The 20,494-nt window shown below is 43.1% G+C and overlaps 1 protein-coding gene across 1 annotated transcript in view; it reads left to right on the top strand.

The window, feature by feature from the left end:
- LOC134958819 (actin nucleation-promoting factor WASL-like) overlaps nt 1-20,015 on the top strand; it is a 36,568-nt gene extending 16,553 nt beyond the window's left edge. Inside the window, exons 2-8 of the mRNA XM_063941537.1 lie at nt 10,252-10,366; nt 12,917-12,959; nt 16,685-16,823; nt 17,046-17,247; nt 17,338-17,980; nt 18,994-19,093; nt 19,836-20,015. Of these exons, the coding sequence (XP_063797607.1) occupies nt 10,252-10,366; nt 12,917-12,959; nt 16,685-16,823; nt 17,046-17,247; nt 17,338-17,980; nt 18,994-19,093; nt 19,836-19,873 (1,280 nt within the window). The 3' untranslated portion in view covers nt 19,874-20,015. The remainder of the gene's footprint in view (nt 1-10,251; nt 10,367-12,916; nt 12,960-16,684; nt 16,824-17,045; nt 17,248-17,337; nt 17,981-18,993; nt 19,094-19,835) is intronic.
- The last annotated feature ends 479 nt before the right edge of the window (nt 20,016-20,494 follow it).

Below are 20,494 nucleotides of genomic sequence, written 5' to 3' on the forward strand. Positions count from 1 at the left end.
TTCCCTGGTGTGTGGCTTAGTGTCCACCATTTTAAGTGCTTTCTCTGTGTCACTTTCAGTATTGCACTCTGTAAGCTCCTTTCTGCGTTGATACTCCTCTATGAGCCTGTTCTTCACAAAGTCTAGTGTGATTTCTGCTTCAGGTCTCATTTCTAGTGCGTTTATTAGTGCACTGTATGTATCTGGTAAACTGCAAAGGAGGATGGCTACTATGTGGTTGCTTTTGATTTCTTCTCCCATTGACCTGAGCTGTATGGTTATCTCTAGTAGTGCACTGATGTGTTCTTGCATTGTCTTGCCTTTATTAAATCTCATTTGATATAATTTTCTTAATAGGAATAGTTTGCTGTTCAAACTTGCTCCTTCATGCACTCTCTGCAAAGCACACCACATGCCTTTAGCTGTACTCTCTTGTCTTATGTGTATAAGCTGTTCATCTTCCACTAGTAAACTTATAGTGGCTCTTGCCTGTCTGTCCTTCTTAATCCACTGCTGATCCTCTCCTTCAGGTCTGTCTGCATTTATAACATCCCATAAATCATCTCTGGTTAATAGCATTTCTACTTTAAACTTCCATATTTGATAGTTCTCATTAGAAAGCTTGCTTGCAGCTAGTCTGAGATCTGTGTAATTTGCCATAACCCTTCCTTGTATAGATCTCTCTATTCTTCTGTGGTATTAAACTTGTTTTACTCACAGTTTTCTTTCCAATGTTCTCCTGGGTTGTTTCTTGTGCGTTACACAGTCTGCTGTCTGCGCCTGCTGGGACTTGCAGTGCGACTCGTGATCTGGATGCTGCTTAGGATGCACTCCTGAAAACTTTATCTTGTATAGACTCCAGTCTGGGCCCATAACCTGTTGGTATAGTGCGATGGATCGATACCATAGGTGTGCAGTGGGGAGCCTTAGATAAAGTATCACCTCAGGAGTTACCTTGTATACAGACAGAACGAGACTTGAGATGTATATCTTGTTTATATAGTACTGAAATAGCAGGATCAATACAACAGGTTTCAGTATCATCAGCTTATCTCCTTCTCCCTCAGAGACTCTTCTAGAAAGACACATGTGAGGTAAAACAAACAAGTACATAACATATGCAACAGACAAACACTACATCTCTGTAACTATACAGCGCCATCTGCTGCCCCTGTACGGTAACTACATGCATATAAACGAAACCATAGTCTGTTGTCCATATTTCAACAGGAGCCGCCTCGAATTCCAGCTTGTATCCCTGAGATACTATTTGAAGGATCCAGGGATCCACCTGTGAGCGAGCCCACTGATCGCTGAAATTCATGAGGCGGGCCCCCACCGTACCTGGCTCTGCCTGTGGAGCCCCACCGTCATGCGGCGGACTTGGAAGAGGAAGCGGGGGAGGACTTTTGTTCCTGGGAACCTGCTGTTTGCTGCAGCCTTTTTCCCCTACCTCTGCCTCTAGACAGAAAAGACCCTCCTTTTCCCCGCTTGTTTTTCTGGGTCCGAAAGGACTGAACCTGATAAAATGGCGCCTTCTTAGGCTGTGAGGGGCCATGGGGTAAAAATGCTGACTTCCCAGACGTTGCTGTGGAAACTAGGTCGGAGAGACCATCCCCAAATAATTCCTCCCCTTTATAAGGCATAACTTCCATGTGCCTTTTGGAATCTGCATCTCCAGTCCACTGGCGAGTCCATAAGCATTTCCTAGCAGAGATGGATAATGCACTTACTTTAGATGCCAGCCGGCAGATTTCCCTCTGTGCATCTCTCATGTATAAGACTGAGTCTTTGATATGGTCAATTGTTAGCAGAATCGTGTCTCTGTCTAATGTGCCAATATTTTCTGACAGTTTATCTGACCACGCAGCGGCAGCACTGCACATCCATGCTGACGCAATAGCTGGTCTAAGTATAATGCCTGAGTGTGTATATAAAGGCTTCAGGATCGCCTCCTGCTTTCTATCAGCAGGTTCCTTAAGGGCGGCCGTATCCTGGGACGGTAGTGCCACCTTTTTAGACAAACGTGTGAGCGCTTTATCCACCCTAGGGGGTGTTTCCCAATGTAACCTATCCTCTGGCGGGAAAGGGAACGCCATTAGTATCTTCTTAGGAATTACCAATTTCTTATCAGGGGAAGCCCACGCTTCTTCACACACCATTTAATTCATCTGACGGGGGAAAAACTACAGGTAGTTTTTTTTTCTCCCCAAACATAATACCCTTTTTTGTGGTACCTGGATGTAAATCAGAAATATTTAACACCTTTCATTGCCTCAATCATGCAGTGAATGGCCTTAACGGGCATTAAATTTGACTCATCGTCGTCGACACTGGTGTCAGTATCCGTGTCGACATCTACTTGTGCCATCTGAGATAGCGGGCGTTTCAGAGCCCCTGATGACTTTTGAGACACCTGGACAGGCACGAGCTGAAGACTCGGCTGTCCCACAGTCGGCATGTCGTCAAATTTTTTTTATGTAAGGAGTCTATACGTGCACTCATTTCCTGCCATAAACTCATCCACTCCGGTGTCTGCCCCCCAGGGGGTGACATCCCTGCTAAAGGCATCTGCTCCCCCTCCACATCATTATCCTCCTCAAACATGTCGACACAGCCGTACCGACACACTCCCACACACAGGGAATGCTCAAACAGAGGACAGGACCCACAAAAAGCCCTTTGGGGGAACAGCGTAAGAGTATGCCAGCACACACCAGAGCGCTATATATATATATATATATATATTCACTCACTCACTCCCCTAATAGCTGCTTTTCAATAAAATATATATACTGCCAAATTTAATGCCCCCCCTCTCTTTTCCCTCTTACTGGTACTGTAGATTGCAGGGAAGAGCCAGGGAGCTTCCTTCCAGCAGGAGCTGTGAGGGAAAAATGGAGCCAGTGTGCTGAGGAGATAGGCTCCGCCCCTTTTTCGCGGCCTATTCTCCCGGTTTTTGTGGAATTCTGGCAGGGGTATTTACCTCATATATAGCCCCTGGGGCTATATATTGAGGTATTTTAGCCAGCCAAGGTGTTTTTATTGCTGCCTCAGGGCGCCCTGCACCCTCAGTGACCGGAGTGTGAAGTGTGTGAGAGGAGCAATGGCGCACAGCTGCAGTGCTGTGCGCTACCTTGGTGAAGACAGAGTCTTCATGCCGCCGATTTTCCGGACCATCTTCTTGCTTCTGGCTCTGTAAGGGGGACGGCGGCGCGGCTCCGGGACCGAACATCAAGGCTGGGCCTGCGGTCGATCCCTCTGGAGCTAATGGTGTCCAGTAGCCTAAGAAGCCCAATCCGGCTGCAAGCAGGCGAGTTCGCTTCTTCTCCCCTTAGTCCCTCGCTGCAGTGAGCCTGTTGCCAGCAGGTCTCACTGAAAATAAAAAAAATCTAAGACTATTACTTTCTAAGAGCTCAGGAGAGCCCCTAGTGTGCATCCAACCTTGGCCGGGCGCGAAATCTAACTGAGGCTTGGAGGAGGGTCATAGTGGGAGGAGCCAGTGCACACCAGGTAGTCTAAGATCTTTCTAGAGTGCCCAGCCTCCTTCGGAGCCCGCTATTCCCCATGGTCCTTACGGAGTTCCCAGCATCCACTAGGACGTCAGAGAAAATCAATGTAATCTGAACAAAAACAGTGAGCCAGGGGGGATATTGCACTTCATTAACTTAGTGGTCCATATCAAAAGGGCATGGGAGCTCTTCTTACAGTCCTGGCAAACAACTGCATGTGATGTTTCAAAACTGCTCTGTATTACGTGCTTGGCGAGTAACTATGGCATAAATTTAGATGGTGTACCTCCTTTATACCTTTTTGCTGTGTTAATAATCCACATATACTTTCAAATGGGATCGGTATGCAAACACTGGAAAGTATGCTGACGGCCACGATACCGACAGGGGAGAGGCAAGTATTCTACCCCCCCCCCCCCCCCTCCTTTACTGCAGCCTAACTCTAACCCTTTCCCCTTAGTGCCTAACCCCCCCCCCCCCCCTCCCCTCTGGGTGTCTCCTAAACCTAATGCTACTGGTAATGCTAGCCTTCAGGATCACGGCTGTCTGTATTCTGTTGTCGTGATGCTGACCTGGTCAGGATTCTGGCATCTGTGTTCACATAGGTGTTGGGATTCTGGTATCGGTATTTCAACTGCCGGGATGCCGACAGCTGGGATCTTGAACGGATACCTTTCAAATGCCTTATGATTCCCGTTCTTATTCCTTTTTTTTTTTTTTTTTTTTAAAGAAAGCTCTATGGGCCCTTTGAACGTTGAGATAGGAGCCCATGGGCTTCTTATTCGGCAAAGCCATCTACAGATGGCTTTGCCTATATGGTCCAAGCTCCAGAATGTATCTCATTTTGGAGCATAGTTCATATGAAAGATGCAGCCAAAACTCAGAAAATGTGATGGGTGCATTCTGAATTAACCAAGGGGTTTGGCTAAAACCATATATTGTTGTGGGTACAGCCAGAGCCGGCCCTAGCCAATTTGATGCCCTAGGCAAAATTTTGGCTGGAGCCCCCTAGCGCCGCCGCTAGTTCTGCATCTGACCCAGTAACGCTCAGGCAGTGGGTCCCACTGGGGGGCTACCCTGTGCCCCTGTGGGCCAGTTCAACCCTGCATAATGCTCCACAGTAATGCCCATAATACACATAATTCCACACAGTAATACACTTTACACATATGCCCCACATTAGTAATGCCAGAGCCAGCTCTAACCAATATGATGCCCTAGGCAAGATTTTGTCTGGTGCCCCCTAGCACCACCGCTGGTTCCGCCTCTGACCTTGCACCTCTTACATTGAACAGTTCGCACATTTGGTGCTCAGCCCAGAAAGGGGTGTGTTTTTGCTGGCAAGGGGCATGGCCGCACAATAGTAACCCCAATTCCAATTACGCCACACAGCAACTTTATTCACATTTGATGATGCGATAGTGTCCATAATTCATATTACATCCCACAGTAGTATCACTTTACCTTATAAACGTTACTTCTCACAGTAGAGCCCCTTATTCACATTACATCACATTGAATTGCTCCTTATTCACATTACACCACACTCTATTGCTCTTTATTCACATTAGACGACACAGTAGTGTCCTACGCAACGCCACATAGTAGAGCACCTTATACACATAATGCCACAGAGTAATGCCCCTTACACATTATTAATGTCCTTATAAACATAATGCGCCTTACACATTATGATAACCTTTATTAATGCCCTTTTACACATAATGTCCCTTACACATATGCTGCACATTAATGCCCTTATACACATAATGACGCACATAGTGCCCCCTACACATTTGCTGCACATTATTAGTGACCCTATACACATAATGACACACATACAGTATTACCCTGTTACACATATGCTGCAGATTATTAATGCCCTTATACACATAATGACACACACAGTGCCCCTTACACATATGTTGCACATTATTAATGCATTTTTACATGACACACATAATGCTCCTTACACATATTCCGAACACTACTGCACAACCAACCCACTCACATGCACACAGCACTCGCACTGCCACTAACACTGTGATCTCTGCCACTGCTTGGATACAGATGTGTCCTCATAAATCTTGCCTCAATGCTAACGTTGATCACTTTTTTTTTTTTATGAAAATGCAGCTTATTTGCATTGCTATGTAGCTAGTAGGCACAAGCAGCTTCTGCTGATTAAAATGGTATGTAGCATGCCTATATACTGTGTGAGACTGGCTGTATCTGCATATGAAATGCTACACACACAATATAGGCATGCTGCATATCATTTTAATCAGCAGAAGCTGCTGATGCCCCTAGGCATATCAAATGCCATAGGCAATTGCCTAGTTTGCCTTTGCCTATGCCTATGGCCGGCTCTGGGTACAGCATAAAAGTGAAGTGATATTGATGCTACATTTTGACGATTGCAAACATCCAAAAATGTTCTCAGCAGTGGAGTGTGAGAACCTTTGGCAACAAAGTGCCTTCCTTATGTAACTTAGTAACTTGTTTTGGTATTTATAAATTCTAGAAAACTTGACACATGAACAGTATATAGAAAACGTAGTCAACCGATGCGCTCTCAACAAAGGGATCTGTCTTGCAGTCCGATAAGTATTGTAGCCCAGTGTTGCAGATTCAGATAATTGCAGCCATACACTGAACGATATTCAGATCAGCTGATGAAACAACTGTTCTGGGTAACTGTCACTTGGTGTATTGGCATAAATGATGAAAGCGAAAAATATATACTCTGCGCTTGATATACACTGTATCTAAAAAGTAGAACTATAGTGTGCAGTCTGTCATGTAGAATAATTGACTCAGTAGACCTTCTAAGATACGTACAAATCAATTTATATTCAATAAAAATTACACAATTTAAACAAACTAGCAGCATATGGTTTGCGACAAATATCTGTTGAGTATTAACCACAATCAATATGGCACACAATGTATTAAGGTTAATTTACTACTTAAAATTAATATACACTGGCGTCCCAGTGTTTAATAAAATGTCCCAGAAGGAATAACTCAGCCTTGTAATGAAGAGCTTCTATAAATGCTGGTGTATATTTACCCATGTGCTGGTTCCTGAGATGTTTAAGTAGACAGGGTCCGTTTGTATAATTATGCACATATATGGGTATAAGCTTCTTAAAACTAATTGCAGCTGATATAAGAATTGCCGTATAATTACCATGGCTCTGTTCCGAGCAATTGGTGATGATAAATAACCTGTACGTGGAACTCCAAAGAACTCTCTCCTTGTCACGGGTGTTAGACCTCACTGCGGAGGCCAGCAGCAGTCACTCAGTGCGGGCAAACGGAGTCTTGGACGTCAGCGGTATGATACAGGAATCGAAAGCAATGCTCCAGCTGAGAGCCGCCGGTTGAAGCGCCCGGCTTGTATCAGACCGTGGTAAATCGAGGCTGTGGAGAGCTGTGTGCGGGCTCGAATTAGCGGGTCAATTCCAAACAACTCCACAGCCTCGATTTACCACGGTCTGATACACGCCGGGCACTTCAGCCGGCGGCTCTCAGCTGGAGCATTGCTTTCGATTCCTGTATCATACCGCTGACATCCAAGACTCCGTTTGCCCGCACTGAGTGACTGCTGCTGGCCTCCGCAGTGACGAGTAGAGAGTTCTTTGGAGTTCCACGTACAGGTTATTTATCATCACCAATTGCTCGGAACAGAGCCGTGGTAATTATACGGCAATTATTATATCAGCTGCAATTAGTTTTAAGAAGCTTATACCCATATATGTGCATAATTATACAAACGGACCCTGTCTACTTAAACATCTCAGGAACCAGCACATGGGTAAATATACACCAGCATTTATAGAAGCTCTTCATTACAAGGCTGAGTTATTCCTTCTGGGACATTTTATTAAACACTGGGACGCCAGTGTATATTAATTTTAAGTAGTAAATTAACCTTAATACATTGTGTGCCATATTGATTGTGGTTAATACTCAACAGATATTTGTCGCAAACCATATGCTGCTAGTTTGTTTAAATTGTGTCATTTTTATTGAATATAAATTGATTTGTACGTATCTTAGAAGGTCTACTGAGTCAATTCTACATGACAGACTGCACACTATAGTTCTACTTTTTAGATACAGTGTATATCAAGCGCGGAGTATATATTTTTCTCTTTGTATATTATTTAGTTGGCAACCTAGCTAGTTGTCATACTCGGCTGCTCCTGATACACCTAAATAATTAATTACTACTACTAGCGCCGGAAGATAAACAGTTAGGGACATTTGTCCTATTCTGTTTTTCCTACAAACTTTTTTTCAATAAATTATGAAAGCAGCTGAAAGTCATGATTGATTATCAAACATGGTTGATCACCCTGGCAGTCGCTAAGCTGATTCCATGCTGTAAAGTGCTTATTGTGCCCATGCTCTCAGCTACTTGTGGCATTGCCTACATGATCACACAGGCTATGGGGAGCACTAAGCTGCCATTACACTCAATTCAACTGTTCCAGTTGAAAACTAAACATGCCTGTTGGTGAGCCACCCCCACCACCACCCTGCAAACTGTTATGATCATGAAGGGGCTTATTTTATTATGGCTGTGGTATGTTGGGTAGATTAGATTTAGGTCGACATAGTTTCTAGGTCTACAGGGACTCTAAGTCGACGTGAGGTTTTTTTTTTTTTTTTCTTTTTCGTGTCCTTTTTCTCTGTACAGTGACTGGGAACCCCATTAGTGCACCGTGTCCCCTCACATGGCTCGCCATGTTTCGGGCAAGGTGCCTCGCTCCACTACCGCTGCGCTTGGCACAGGATACTGTTCCCAGTTGTAGTCCACGTGGATCATCAAGTATGAAAAAAAAAAAAATTATATATAATATTTATTACACACACACGAGAAGGTAATGGTGGCACTCAGTCTTTCACAATGGGGTGAATCAAAGCAAATAGTGCATTTATTGTCAACGTTTCGGGGGACGAACCCCCTTCCTCAGGACACTGCAAACTAGTGACAATACAGTGAAAACAACTTAAATACCTCAACTTTCCCGGGTCCCGGGAAAGGTGAGGTATTTAAGTTGTTTTCACTGTATTGTCACTAGTTTGCAGTGTCCTGAGGAAGGGGGTTCGTCCCCCGAAACGTTGACAATAAATGCACTATTTGCTTTGATTCACCCCATTGTGAAAGACTGAGTGCCACCATTACCTTCTCTTCTGCATATTGGGGCTACCATACCCCTAGGAGGGCACCAGAGCGATACCCCTATGGGGACAGTGGAGTGCCGGGCTGCTTCTATGGAAATATATATTATATTATATTATATTATTGAAACTCATGTCGACCTACTTACTGTTAACCAATAGTGGTCGACCTAGACAGTGTCTGCCTAAAGACCGGATCCCGTTCATATAAACAGAAAACAAATTATGTGCCTAAGAATATCTTTGTATTTATTTTTTTTTTTTTTGTATATCGTTTAAGCATTGACTATGTTCTTGTATAAAACCTCATTAAATAGCTTGGTCTCTGATTCTTATCAGATTCATTTTGTCTGTGGATTCGGCTAATCCATAGTACATGTGCTACAGTATATTGTTTGGGTGATAACTGGGATTGACTTGAAGGTCTGATTATAGTGTTGTAGGGAGAACTTATGGCTTCCTGTTTGGCTTGAGTCACTACTGACCCAACTTCTATGATGGCAGAGCCTGAGCATTAATAAGTGTGGAGATAACTGAGTGTAATCATTATTTTGGGCAATAAACAAAGGGGTTGGATGCCCTTCTGTGACACCCAGCATCTCTGAATGCAACATTCAAGCTGGGAGGCCTAAGTAGGCCTGTGACTCACAGAGGTCTCCATCACAATACATAAAGCCTACCTCCCCAGCATGATTCTCTCCAGGAGGGACAAAATTCTCTGCTACTGGACTTTTTTCTTAATTTATGATTGTCTGCACCTTTGTTGAACAGATTAATGGATAAGAAAGGTTTTTCAGCACAGGTGATGGCAATCATAACTTAAGAGGTAAGTCCAGGAGCATTCTGTCCTCCCTGGAGAGGGTCATGTTGGGAGGTATGCATAAACCACTATCTAGCTCTCAGTGACTTGCTGAAAACCGGGTGTAGAACTGCTGACCCTTACCGACGCCGGGATCCCGGCAGCATACCAACGCCGGGATCCCAGCGGGGAGGGGCGAGTGCAGCAAGCCCCTTGCGGGCTCGGTGGCGACCTGCGGTCGCCACGGGTTCTAATCCCACTCTATGGGTGTCATGGACACCCACGAGTGAAAATAGTCCCTGTTGGTCGGCATGCGGACCATCGGGGTAGTGACCCGTCAGGCTGGTGGAGGAGGTCATGTGACTGTCGGTCAGCTGACTGGCGGTCCCATGAATACCACCCCTGAAAACCACGTCATCTCAAGTGACTGCAGATTTAAGGGGTGACCGTCAACATCTAATTAATCCTACTTATCTTGATTTGGCTGTAATCATGATGCAAATGTCTTATGTACTAGGCTTTATATGTAGATTGGCTCTGTTGGCTACAAAGTAAACCGTAAAGTAATATTCATTTATGGTATTAGTAAAATTTGTTGTATTTGACTGTTTGTAGCTGCATTTTACAAACAAACTGTTGGGCTTAGAAGTCCTGCAAGTGTTCAGTAGAAGTCTTTAAGGCCCCCCCCCCCCCCCCCCCCTTCCATGGGGCTATCACATAAGATACAGTTACACATGCATCTATCTCCTCCTTGGTTTTATCTTACAGGGTCCATATTCCAGGCATCAGGCACCAGTTATTCTCCAAATGAAACCTTTGCTGCAGGGAGAGCTCCAAGAGGCAAGTTGAGCAAATCTGACATTGGAACACCCAGCAACTTCAAGTGAGTAGTAGATCTTGATCTAGGTGTGTATGTGTATACACCCTGAGCTAAAAGGGCTACCACATAACATTGCAGTACCCTAATGTTAGGTTTCCATTGTAGAAAGAATACCACAGATGTGTTCAGCTATAGCTACAAAATTTGGTCTTGTTTGAATCAAATTAGATTTTGTTCAAATTATTCTGATCTATACACTACTCGTGACATAGAATTACATACATTCCTACAAAAACTAGAGGTGTCCAAAAACTTATGACTGGTAGTATTATGTTGGACTATTGGGGTTTGATCACAGGCAGAAAGCGCTGAAAGGTTTGGCTGTACTCCAGGGTGCTTTCCCAGAAGCATGATGTAATTGTCTTGGGAGATATCAAATCTTTATTAAGTGATCAAGTTGGTACAGAGCACAATGTATCTAGTAGGGTGGCCAAACCCTGCCCAGCCCACACATCTTCCCAGGAAAGGGAGGTGGATAGGTGGGTCCACTTGCTGCAGGATGGTGAGGTCTGGGTGGCATGCGGCTGGCATCAGGCTGCACAGCGTGATCTGACATCCAGTGAATATGGCAGGGGGAGCTGGGCAGTGTCTGAGCCTCCTGAGGACACAACACGGACGGGGGTGGCTAATCCTTAAATCCCTGGGGTTGACTCCCGGACATTTTTTGGCCAAAATCCTGGGATCCCGCCAATCCCGGGATTGTCCACCATAGTATTAAGTATACAGTGTCTAAATTATTGATAATGTCGGTATTATCTTAGACCGTAAAGCTATACCCCTTTGTACACTATTATCGTTGAGCCGCTATGGCCGCTAGACTACGTGCACATGCTACGCACTTTGTACGCTATTTGCGTACAGAGTCCTGCACGTGGTACGCACTTGGCGTACACACGCTGCGCTGAGTGTACAGAGAACACACAGCGAGCGCACACAATGGATAATCTTTAAACCTTGTTAATGATACAATGTAATGATCTGCTTATACTTTAAACCTTAAGCAGCAAAGTACTGCAATGATGTTATACCTTAAAACCTTAAGTAGCGCTGGCGATAAAAAGTACCCGTAGTGCGTACCCCTTATCAATGCTATACACCTTATACAGATAAATCTACTTTAAAGCCCACGCAGGAAAGTGAAAACACAACACTGTTTGTAGTTGAAACCACAGGGTTCTAAGGCCACCGTGGATTGATTTCAAAAGATAAAAACAATACAATTTATACACTACAGGCTAACAAGTAAATCTAAACAGAATAATGGCTACAGAGAATGTACGTACGTGAGAATATTCGCAAGCGCAACCCGAATCCGGTCCTCCGCTGGTCATACAGATAGCGTTTAGAGTCTTCTGACCGGCCAGGCAACAATGGTCCTTTTATACACAACATGCATACACAATACAATGGTCACTGTAATCTCATTGTTCATTGGACACATAGATATGTCTCCACATTACAGCAAAGGTCATAGGTGGATTTGAAAAGGTGGGGGATGTCTTTTCCAACTGCTCTTGTGGGTGGTATCCTCTGGATTCCCGCCGCATGTGTAATTTACAGTAAATACAGTTAATGTTCATAATCTACTTTTGCACATAACTATACGCAGGAACAAGCGATCTTTCTCTAACACCGGAATGTTACCCTCAAAATACCCTACAGCTGGATAGTAAACATCACCTTCCAACCTTTATCTGATCCTTCCTATCATGCAAAAGCGAATCTCTGTCCAGGAACTGTTTAAACTAATAATACTCACTGACATGGTCCAGGGGAACTATATCTACAATATACGCTATGAGTTAAATATGCAATGTTCTAATAACACACTACACGCTCACAAACTCTGCCGTAAATACCCACATCATGCGCATGATCGCCGGAGCGATCTTGCGCAAATTGCGGATATGTGCACGCACGGCGGACTGAGTGCACGAGCAGCGGGCATGTGCATGGGGTTAGTACAAGGCATATGCATTATATTTTTCGACTTTGACATTATGTACTGAACATGTGCTAGAGGGCAAATACATCAGAGACCAATACAGCAGAGTAGGTTTACACAGTACGCACCAAACATCCTTTTGTAAGTGAGGTCCTGGATGGAAAGCCTCATACCCTCTTTTACTTAAGACCTGGGAAGTTGTTGACTCTATTGCCCAGCAAACTTCTGGGTCCTCAGCATGACCACTGCTAAAAAATCCCAGGTTAATGAGCTTTCACGTGCAAAAGACACTGGATTTTTATGTCTGTGGAAAAGGGGTATAAATGGTCATTGCTTTACACCAATTTAGACATATTCACTTGCTTATACTTAGGGTGATGTAAAGATTAGGTTTACCCCATCAGATGGCATACTGTGTATGTGTATCAAGTGCACTTATCTGCAGGTCTTACTAGGTAACAAAGTGTAAACAAACTCTCTAATCGTTGATACTTGATGTGTTTATGGTAATGACAGCAGCAATTTTTAGCATAAATAAATATTTTTTTTTTATTTTTTAATATACAATTTTTTTTTTTTTCTCCCCCCCCCCCCCCCCCCCTCTGCAGACATGTTACTCACGTCGGATTTGAATCCAAGCCTTGCCTGGATGTAAGTACTGGTCATGTAATAACTTGTCTGTTATGGATTTAGCTTGTTTTAACTAGAGATGTGCACCGGAAACTTTTCGGGTTTTGTATTCGGACACGCTTTGGCAAAACCTCCCTGATTTTTTTTTTTTTTTTTTCTTTCAAAAACAGCTTAAATCATAGAATTTTGATCCTATAGTATTAACCTCCAAAAACCATAATTTTCCCTCATTTCCAGTCTATTCTGAACACCTCACTATTTTCAGTCCTAAAATTTGCACCGAGGTCGCTGGATGACTAAGCTAAGCGACCCAAGTTGGCGGCACAAACACCTGGCCCATCTAGGAGTGGCACTGCAGTGTCAGACAGGATGGCACTTAAAAAAAAAAAAAAAAATAGTCTCCAAACAGCACATGATGCAAAGAAAAGAGAAAAAGTGGTGCACTGTGGTTGCTGGATGGCTAAGCTAAGCAACACAAACACCTCAGTATCACAGGAATTATTTGTTCTAATCAATGGTATTAGTCCAAATCACTGGAAGAGACAAAATCAGAGGGATTATTTGGCAAGATCACTGTAATTAATAATTATAAATCACTGATATTAATTGGTAAAATCTCTCTATCGCCTGCCTAGTGAAGTGGAATCTAGATGGGATTTTGTACCGGGGACACTAACTCCATCAATTGTCTAAATCCCCAATGCACTAATGGTGAAAAACGGGCGCATGTCTAACAGCGCACTGATGATACTGATCACTGATGATACTACGGAGAACTGACACTGAGCAGCGAGAACAGCACTGGACTATTGTACTGTAGTATACTGGTCACCAAAATGCAGCACAGATATTAAGCACTGATCAGGATACTAGAAGTGACACTGTGCAGCAAGATAACGCTATGGCCTACTGTACTGTACAACTATATACTGTTGGTCACCAATGCTGCACTGTACTACTATATATACTGCTCACAAAAATGCGGCACAGATATGGAATGGATACTTGCAGTGACACAGAGCTGCAAGATACAGCAATGGCCTACTGTACTGTACAACTATATACTGTTGGTCACCAAAATGCAGCACACTGAGCACAGATATGGAGCTTTTACAGGCAGAGAACGTAGCCACGTCCTCTCCGTGCAATCTCCAATGCACAAGTGAAAATGGCGGTGACATGCGGCTCTTTTTATATAGAATACGAATCTCGCGAGAATCCGACAGCGGAATGATGACGTTCTGGTTAACCGGGAAGATCCGAGGCTGCCTCAGACCCGTGTAAAATAGGTGAAGTTCGGGGGGGTTCGGATCTCGACGAACCAAACCCGCTCATCTCTAGTTTTAACAGAAGTGGTACTGGCAGGATACAGGCGAGTCTGTAATGAGTCTCCATGTCAAGTGGCTGCTATAGGCTTCTATGTGCACTGTTTGGTACTAACACTTTAAGAAACAGATTAAACAGTCATAAATCTAACACTCTGCTACAAAGTTATTAGAATTTCACTATCTGTAACACTAAACTATAATAGTAGGGACAATGAGAACTTAGAAGGCTTGTGGATGTATACTTGCCTACTCTCCTCCCAGAACGTCGGTGAAATGCGTCATTGTGCCCCTGCTTCATAATGCCGGTAGTGGTGTTTAGTTGTGAACAGGGTCATGTCCACTTGCCTGCACTGCAAATCCTGCACAGTGGCAGCCACAAAGTCAGAATGTATTAGACTTTGTGTGTGTGTACTGTGCAGGAAATGGGAAAACTGAATACTCCAGCTGTTTGCAGCAATAAACATTTCAGCAAATTCTGGTGTTTGACATGTTACACGACTCCCCCCTTTCCATTTGAAAAAACTGGCTTGGATTCTAGATGGCTGATATCAAGATGGTGCCCATGTTCGGTACATACCTTAAAAGAAAGCCTACCTTACTGGAGTATTCAGTTTACCCATCTTCTGCAGTTTTTGAAACAAAAAGGTGTACTGTGACTTTTGAATCACTGTATGTGTGTGTGTATATATGTATGTATGTATGTGTATATATATATATATATATATATATATATATATATATATATATATATATATATATATATATATATATATATATATATATATATATATAATTTTTTTTTTTTTTTCCTTTCTTTAATATACTAGCAGATAAATAACCTGTTCCCATACGTTAAAAGCCATACAGTTATGCTGAGCCAGTAAGTTTGCTACAGGTCTTTTGCTGTCAAATGAACATCTTGTATCCTGTAGGACCTATAGACAAAAGGGCCATCATAACGTATGGCCACACTAGGCACCTGCCCAGGGCATCCATATTCTAGGGGCCTTCAAGCAGTGGAAGGTAGTAAATGCTGCCCAGCCACTATGATTGTGAATTACACACACTCAGATTGGCCAGGCAGCATTCTCTAACTACCGGTCTCCCAGCCTGCAGCCAGACAGTGAATGGCTGTCTGCATGTTGACTGGTTGATAACTCCAGCCATCTGCCAATTAGAGTGCTGACAGCCGTTCACTGTATGGAAGTGTGTGGAGTCAAGATGGGACTAGAGGAGAGGTCGCCTATGTTTTGGGTTGGCTTTTTTATTTTTAAAAGTTGGTATTGTGTGTATTATGAAGATGTTAAGAAATCTGTAACTGGATTTGGATACAGATTGTGGGGATGATTCTGAATCTGGCTTAACTAATGCAGATGGATCATACAGATATCTGCAACACAAGCACTGTCGAAAGCACCTGCAGACTGTGCTTACGCCTGGCCCCACACGGAGACTGACAGTGTAGAATGTCTGACCCATCAGTTAATGGATCACACTTTCTGTGAAACCTGAATTTCTGGGCAGCTACCATGCAAGCACAGGGATCAGATCCATCTTATAGGGGGGTTGTGTAGTGTACAACTTTAGTCAGCTCTTCCCATGTAATGGTAAAGAAAGGACAAGCTCCACCAATGACAGCCAGCCTTTAGGGTGTGTACACACGGTGAGATTTTTTCTTAAGATTTTGACTATATAGTCAAAATCGTAAGAAAAGTTAGTGCAGATCGCAAGGTGAAAGTCACCTTGCGATCCCGATGCGCGGTCCCGCCAGGTCGGCATTGCAAGAAAAGATAGACTGTGCAGGCAAGTCAATCCTTGCTAGATCGGTGTACTATCTAGTTCTTCTCACATGTCAATGACATCTCACATAAGCCAAAATCTCACATAAGCCAAAATCGTAAGCACACATAGTACAGATCTCAAGAAAAGTTAGTCCAAATCTGTCCTATCTGGCCTCCAGGGAGTTCAAGGGAAATCGCAAGTAAAAATAGGACATAGCAAGGATCTCACCGTGTGTACACACCCTAGTCTTGGAAATGTCATTGTTTCCTTGTATGTTATACTGTATGGAAGGGTCGGAAGACTATAGGAATAGAAGACTGATTCTACCACATCTGTGGCTGCTTCTTTAAATGTGTCTAACTATAGAATCTGTGTTCCTTCATGTCCTTTTCATCTGGCTACATATGTGGACTCCTTCCTAACTCTCACTTCAGCTTTTATGGTAACTAAACCGTCTTCTAGACTTTTCTGTGGGAAGGGGTTAGGTTCTAGACTGGCTAATGCTAAAGTCCCCTCATTAGTGGACATGTAGATGTCCCATGCTGCATAGCACTCCAAAAGTTTAAAGGCTACTATATAATTCTGGTTTAGTGTCCCTCTTCTTTGCCTAAATTAATAGTAATTGTTTCATTTCAGGTTTGTTGTGACATCAATGTGAAAGCGCTGTCAGGTGTTGAGGAACGCCTTAGAGACCAGGAGCTGTCCTGTAGGATATTTGAGGTCATTGAGAAGGAAGGTAGCATGGAAGCATTAAGGAGGCAGACACGGAGGATGAGTATGTACTATTAGGAAAAGTTAAATTCTGTAGTAGTACATTGCTGTAGATTAGTCATGAGACCTTTCATACTGTAAATTTATTTTTAGTTTAAAAGTAATTAACATTTTTGTTTACTTTAAAGTATTCTTGTCAGAAGTCTTGCCATGTAGAGTTGATTGGAAGGATGCAGTTATATTAGTTTAGTACAGTACTTAACCTTTGTTCTACTTCTCTCCACAGCATCCGTGGAGAGGCCCAACATACGAACTAGACTCCGATCTCTGTCGTCCTCAAGCTTAACACCATCAAAAAGACAGAACTGTCATGTTGCATCCACACCCAATGCAGCAACAATATCCGATGGCTCTCCTTCAGTTTATCTTACACCTCTAAGCAAGATGTCACCACCACTTCCCACACCCCCATCTATCGCTCACCTCAGGTCAATTGCACCCTTTATGTCTATGCCCCCATATTTAGAAGAGTTGTCTCAAAACTTTTCTCCAGTAAGTAACCCTAATATGCGTTCTAGGTCTAAGAAGATACCTCCTCACCCTCTTCCACAATCCTGTATTGGTAAAACCTCATTGAAAGCCTCACTTCCATCTCTTCCAATGGCTAATCTAACTTCAGAAACATCCAGTTATTCTCGTCCAACATCTCTTCCAACCCAAAATCCTGTGGTCTGCCAAGTTGCTCCTGTACCCCCACCACCTCTTCCTCAACGTATTAAAAAAACTTCTACAGAAGTAGCTATTCCTATCTCTCCTGCATTTCCTTCCTCTGTCCCAAACAGTGAGCCTCTTATGAAGTTTGGCGATGTCCTGGTTCCTCCTCCTCTCCCTCCATTTAGCAAACTCTTACATTCAGGAACAATTGTACCTAAACCCCTCTCCTCAGAATCTCTTCCAGTCACAGATTCTATAAATGGAACAGTTTCACCCTCCCTAGCATTTATGAAGCTATCTTCTAGCAGTAATTTTGGCTTAAGGTCTTCCTCGGAGACCGCTTTAGTTAATGGCTTGGAGCCTCCATGCTTCTCTGACAGCAAGACCATAACCTGTAGCACTGCATCCAAAAGATGGGCGGCTGTGGCCTCCAATAAAGATTTTGATCTGCAAAAAAATTCAACATTATTCCTGGAACAGATCAAACAAGGCATGCAGCTAAAATCTGTAAGTTGTGTGGTTTAATCCTTCGTTCTAACTGTATAAATCAACAATGTAGATTTTTATTTATTTTTCTTCTAATGTGCATACTATTTGGAGTTACTGTAGATAAAATTGTGTATGGCAAACCTATTCAGAGGAACATGGGTTGGTGCACGTGTGTGGTGGGGGAAGTTGTCCAAGTACCTGGGAACCCCAAACCCACCCACCATTGTACCAAATCTATTTTTATATTTTAGAGACTGAGACTGCGGTCTCTGTCTCGGCAAAATCCACAATTGTGGAGCTGCAGCAACAGAGCTCCATAGCTCTCTGCATGCAGAATACCCAGGGGAGTTGCTGGCTGTATATGCTGAACCACAGCAGCTCCCTATATCCTCACAGTGCTGCCAGTCTGCTCTAAGCTCCTGGTATGTATAAATATAGTAATGTACGTTTCTGTGTGCTTGTGTATGAATGTTCATGCGATCTATAAATCCTGTGTTTGCCCCTTGGAACTGACATGGCCATTTAACAGCCCTCCACTCAAATAGCCAGATCCAGTCAATGATTCCTAAACAGTGAAGGGACACTACACCAGTGGTTCTCGACCCTAACCCACAGGTCATGTATTCAGTATTTGTCTATGGTAGCTGGTGGGTTATTAACTCACCCAGCAAAATAAATTAAGTCATCTGTGCCTGATCAAAGAAATCAACAAACATTGGGGCAGATGTATCAAGCATGGAGAAGTGATAAAGCAGTAATTAGGACAAGGTGAGAACACTCCAGCCAATTAGCTGATTGGCTGGAGCGTTATCACCTTGTCCTAATTACTGCTTTATCACTTCTCCATGCTTTATACATCTGCCCCCATGACCTGTTGGTGGTGGTTGAGGACTGGACTTGAGAAACCCTGCTCTAAACTAACACAGATGTTTGAGTACTATTTAAGACGTGTTTACTGTAACTTATCATGGGCCGTCTTTAATTTAGAATAGGTCTTATCTTTTACTTCTCAACTACAATTTGATGTTTAGGTCAGCCAGACTGTGAAAGTGGAGACTGCGGAATGCTCAAACATTGTGTCCGCATTAATGGATGTCATACAAAGACGGAATAAAGCTATACACTCCTCAGGTACGTTACCGGAGCTCTACAGTGTTGCAGGGCTGTAAGAAAGCATGGGGCAGATGTATTAACCTGGAGAAGGCATAAGGAAGTGATAAACCAGTGATATGTGCAAGGTGATAAAGGCACCAGCCAATCAGCTCCAATATGTAAATTAACAGTTAGGATCTGATTGGCTGGTGCCTTTATCACCTTACACACATTACTGATTTATCACTTCCTTATGCCTTCTCCAGGTTAATACATCTGCCCCCATGTTACTGGTGGTGCCACTCTACAAGCAGGTGGTGCCTGCCTGGTCAAGTGCTTATTAGCTGGCCATCTATCTGGCTGCTCCCTCATAGTGACGTTACATGATATACTGCAGCCCTGCAGTGTTGTGTGAAAGCCCCCCTACTCATACTTGCCTACCTGACCCTCTCCATGAGGGAGAAAATGCTCTGTTCCTGGACTTTCCTGGTAATGTATGGTTGCCATCACCTGTGGTGAAACACCTTTCTTATCAATTAACTAGCTCACCACAGGTGATGGCAATCATACATTACCAGGAAAGTCCAGGAACAGAGCATTTTCTCCCTCATGGAGAGGGTCAGGTAGGCAAGTATGCCCCTACTCCTTCCCCCCCCCCATTGCTCCTTTTTAGCACTGGGCAACCTGTTAACCCTTGCACTTTAATCATAGTAATATAACAGCTTTGACTTGTTTGTGAACTTGTTTATAGTATATATCCATAATTTATTTCCCCCCTCAGATGAGGACAACACCGATGATGATGAATGGGAAGACTAGCCTTTCCTCCCAACATGACACTCCATTAAAGTTCTTATGGTTTTATTAATACTGGTATCTGTCGTCCTTTTGTCTTTTTGCTTTTATTGTGAGCACTGAAAATTCTCAGATCTGTGGCAAAATAAATTTGTATATAAATAAACATCATTGTGGTGGGTTTTTTTCTTTTTATTACTACTGTAAGGCGCTCACACTTTTCTACAAAGTAGCATATGAAGATTCCACTTTATTTTTAAAAATAAAGACTCCGGGTCAAAACAAAGTATCTTGGTTTTCATATCCTTTTAAATGCTTATAGACACCATTATCATTATAGTAAAATACTGCAGGTTGTGTATACAGTGTATGTGGTAATGATCCGGACAGGTGCTGCTTATATCACAATAAGAACAATAAGATCAGTGTCATTTTTACTAGTCTGCCTGCAGTAAACCTTTTATACATGTATGACCTCTTGTGGTTGTACAACAGAATGCATGAATGAGTTGACACATGGTTTTAATAAAATGTTACAAGATCACTCTTGTACCTTCCCTAAGAGGCATTATCTATGGTCTTGCAGATCTTGTTTTATGTACTAGTAAAAAAAAAAAAAAAAAAAAAAAATCCCTTGATAGAAGG

Source organism: Pseudophryne corroboree, chromosome 9 (genome assembly GCF_028390025.1).
Source record: "Pseudophryne corroboree isolate aPseCor3 chromosome 9, aPseCor3.hap2, whole genome shotgun sequence".
In the NCBI taxonomy this organism is placed as follows: domain Eukaryota; kingdom Metazoa; phylum Chordata; class Amphibia; order Anura; family Myobatrachidae; genus Pseudophryne; species Pseudophryne corroboree.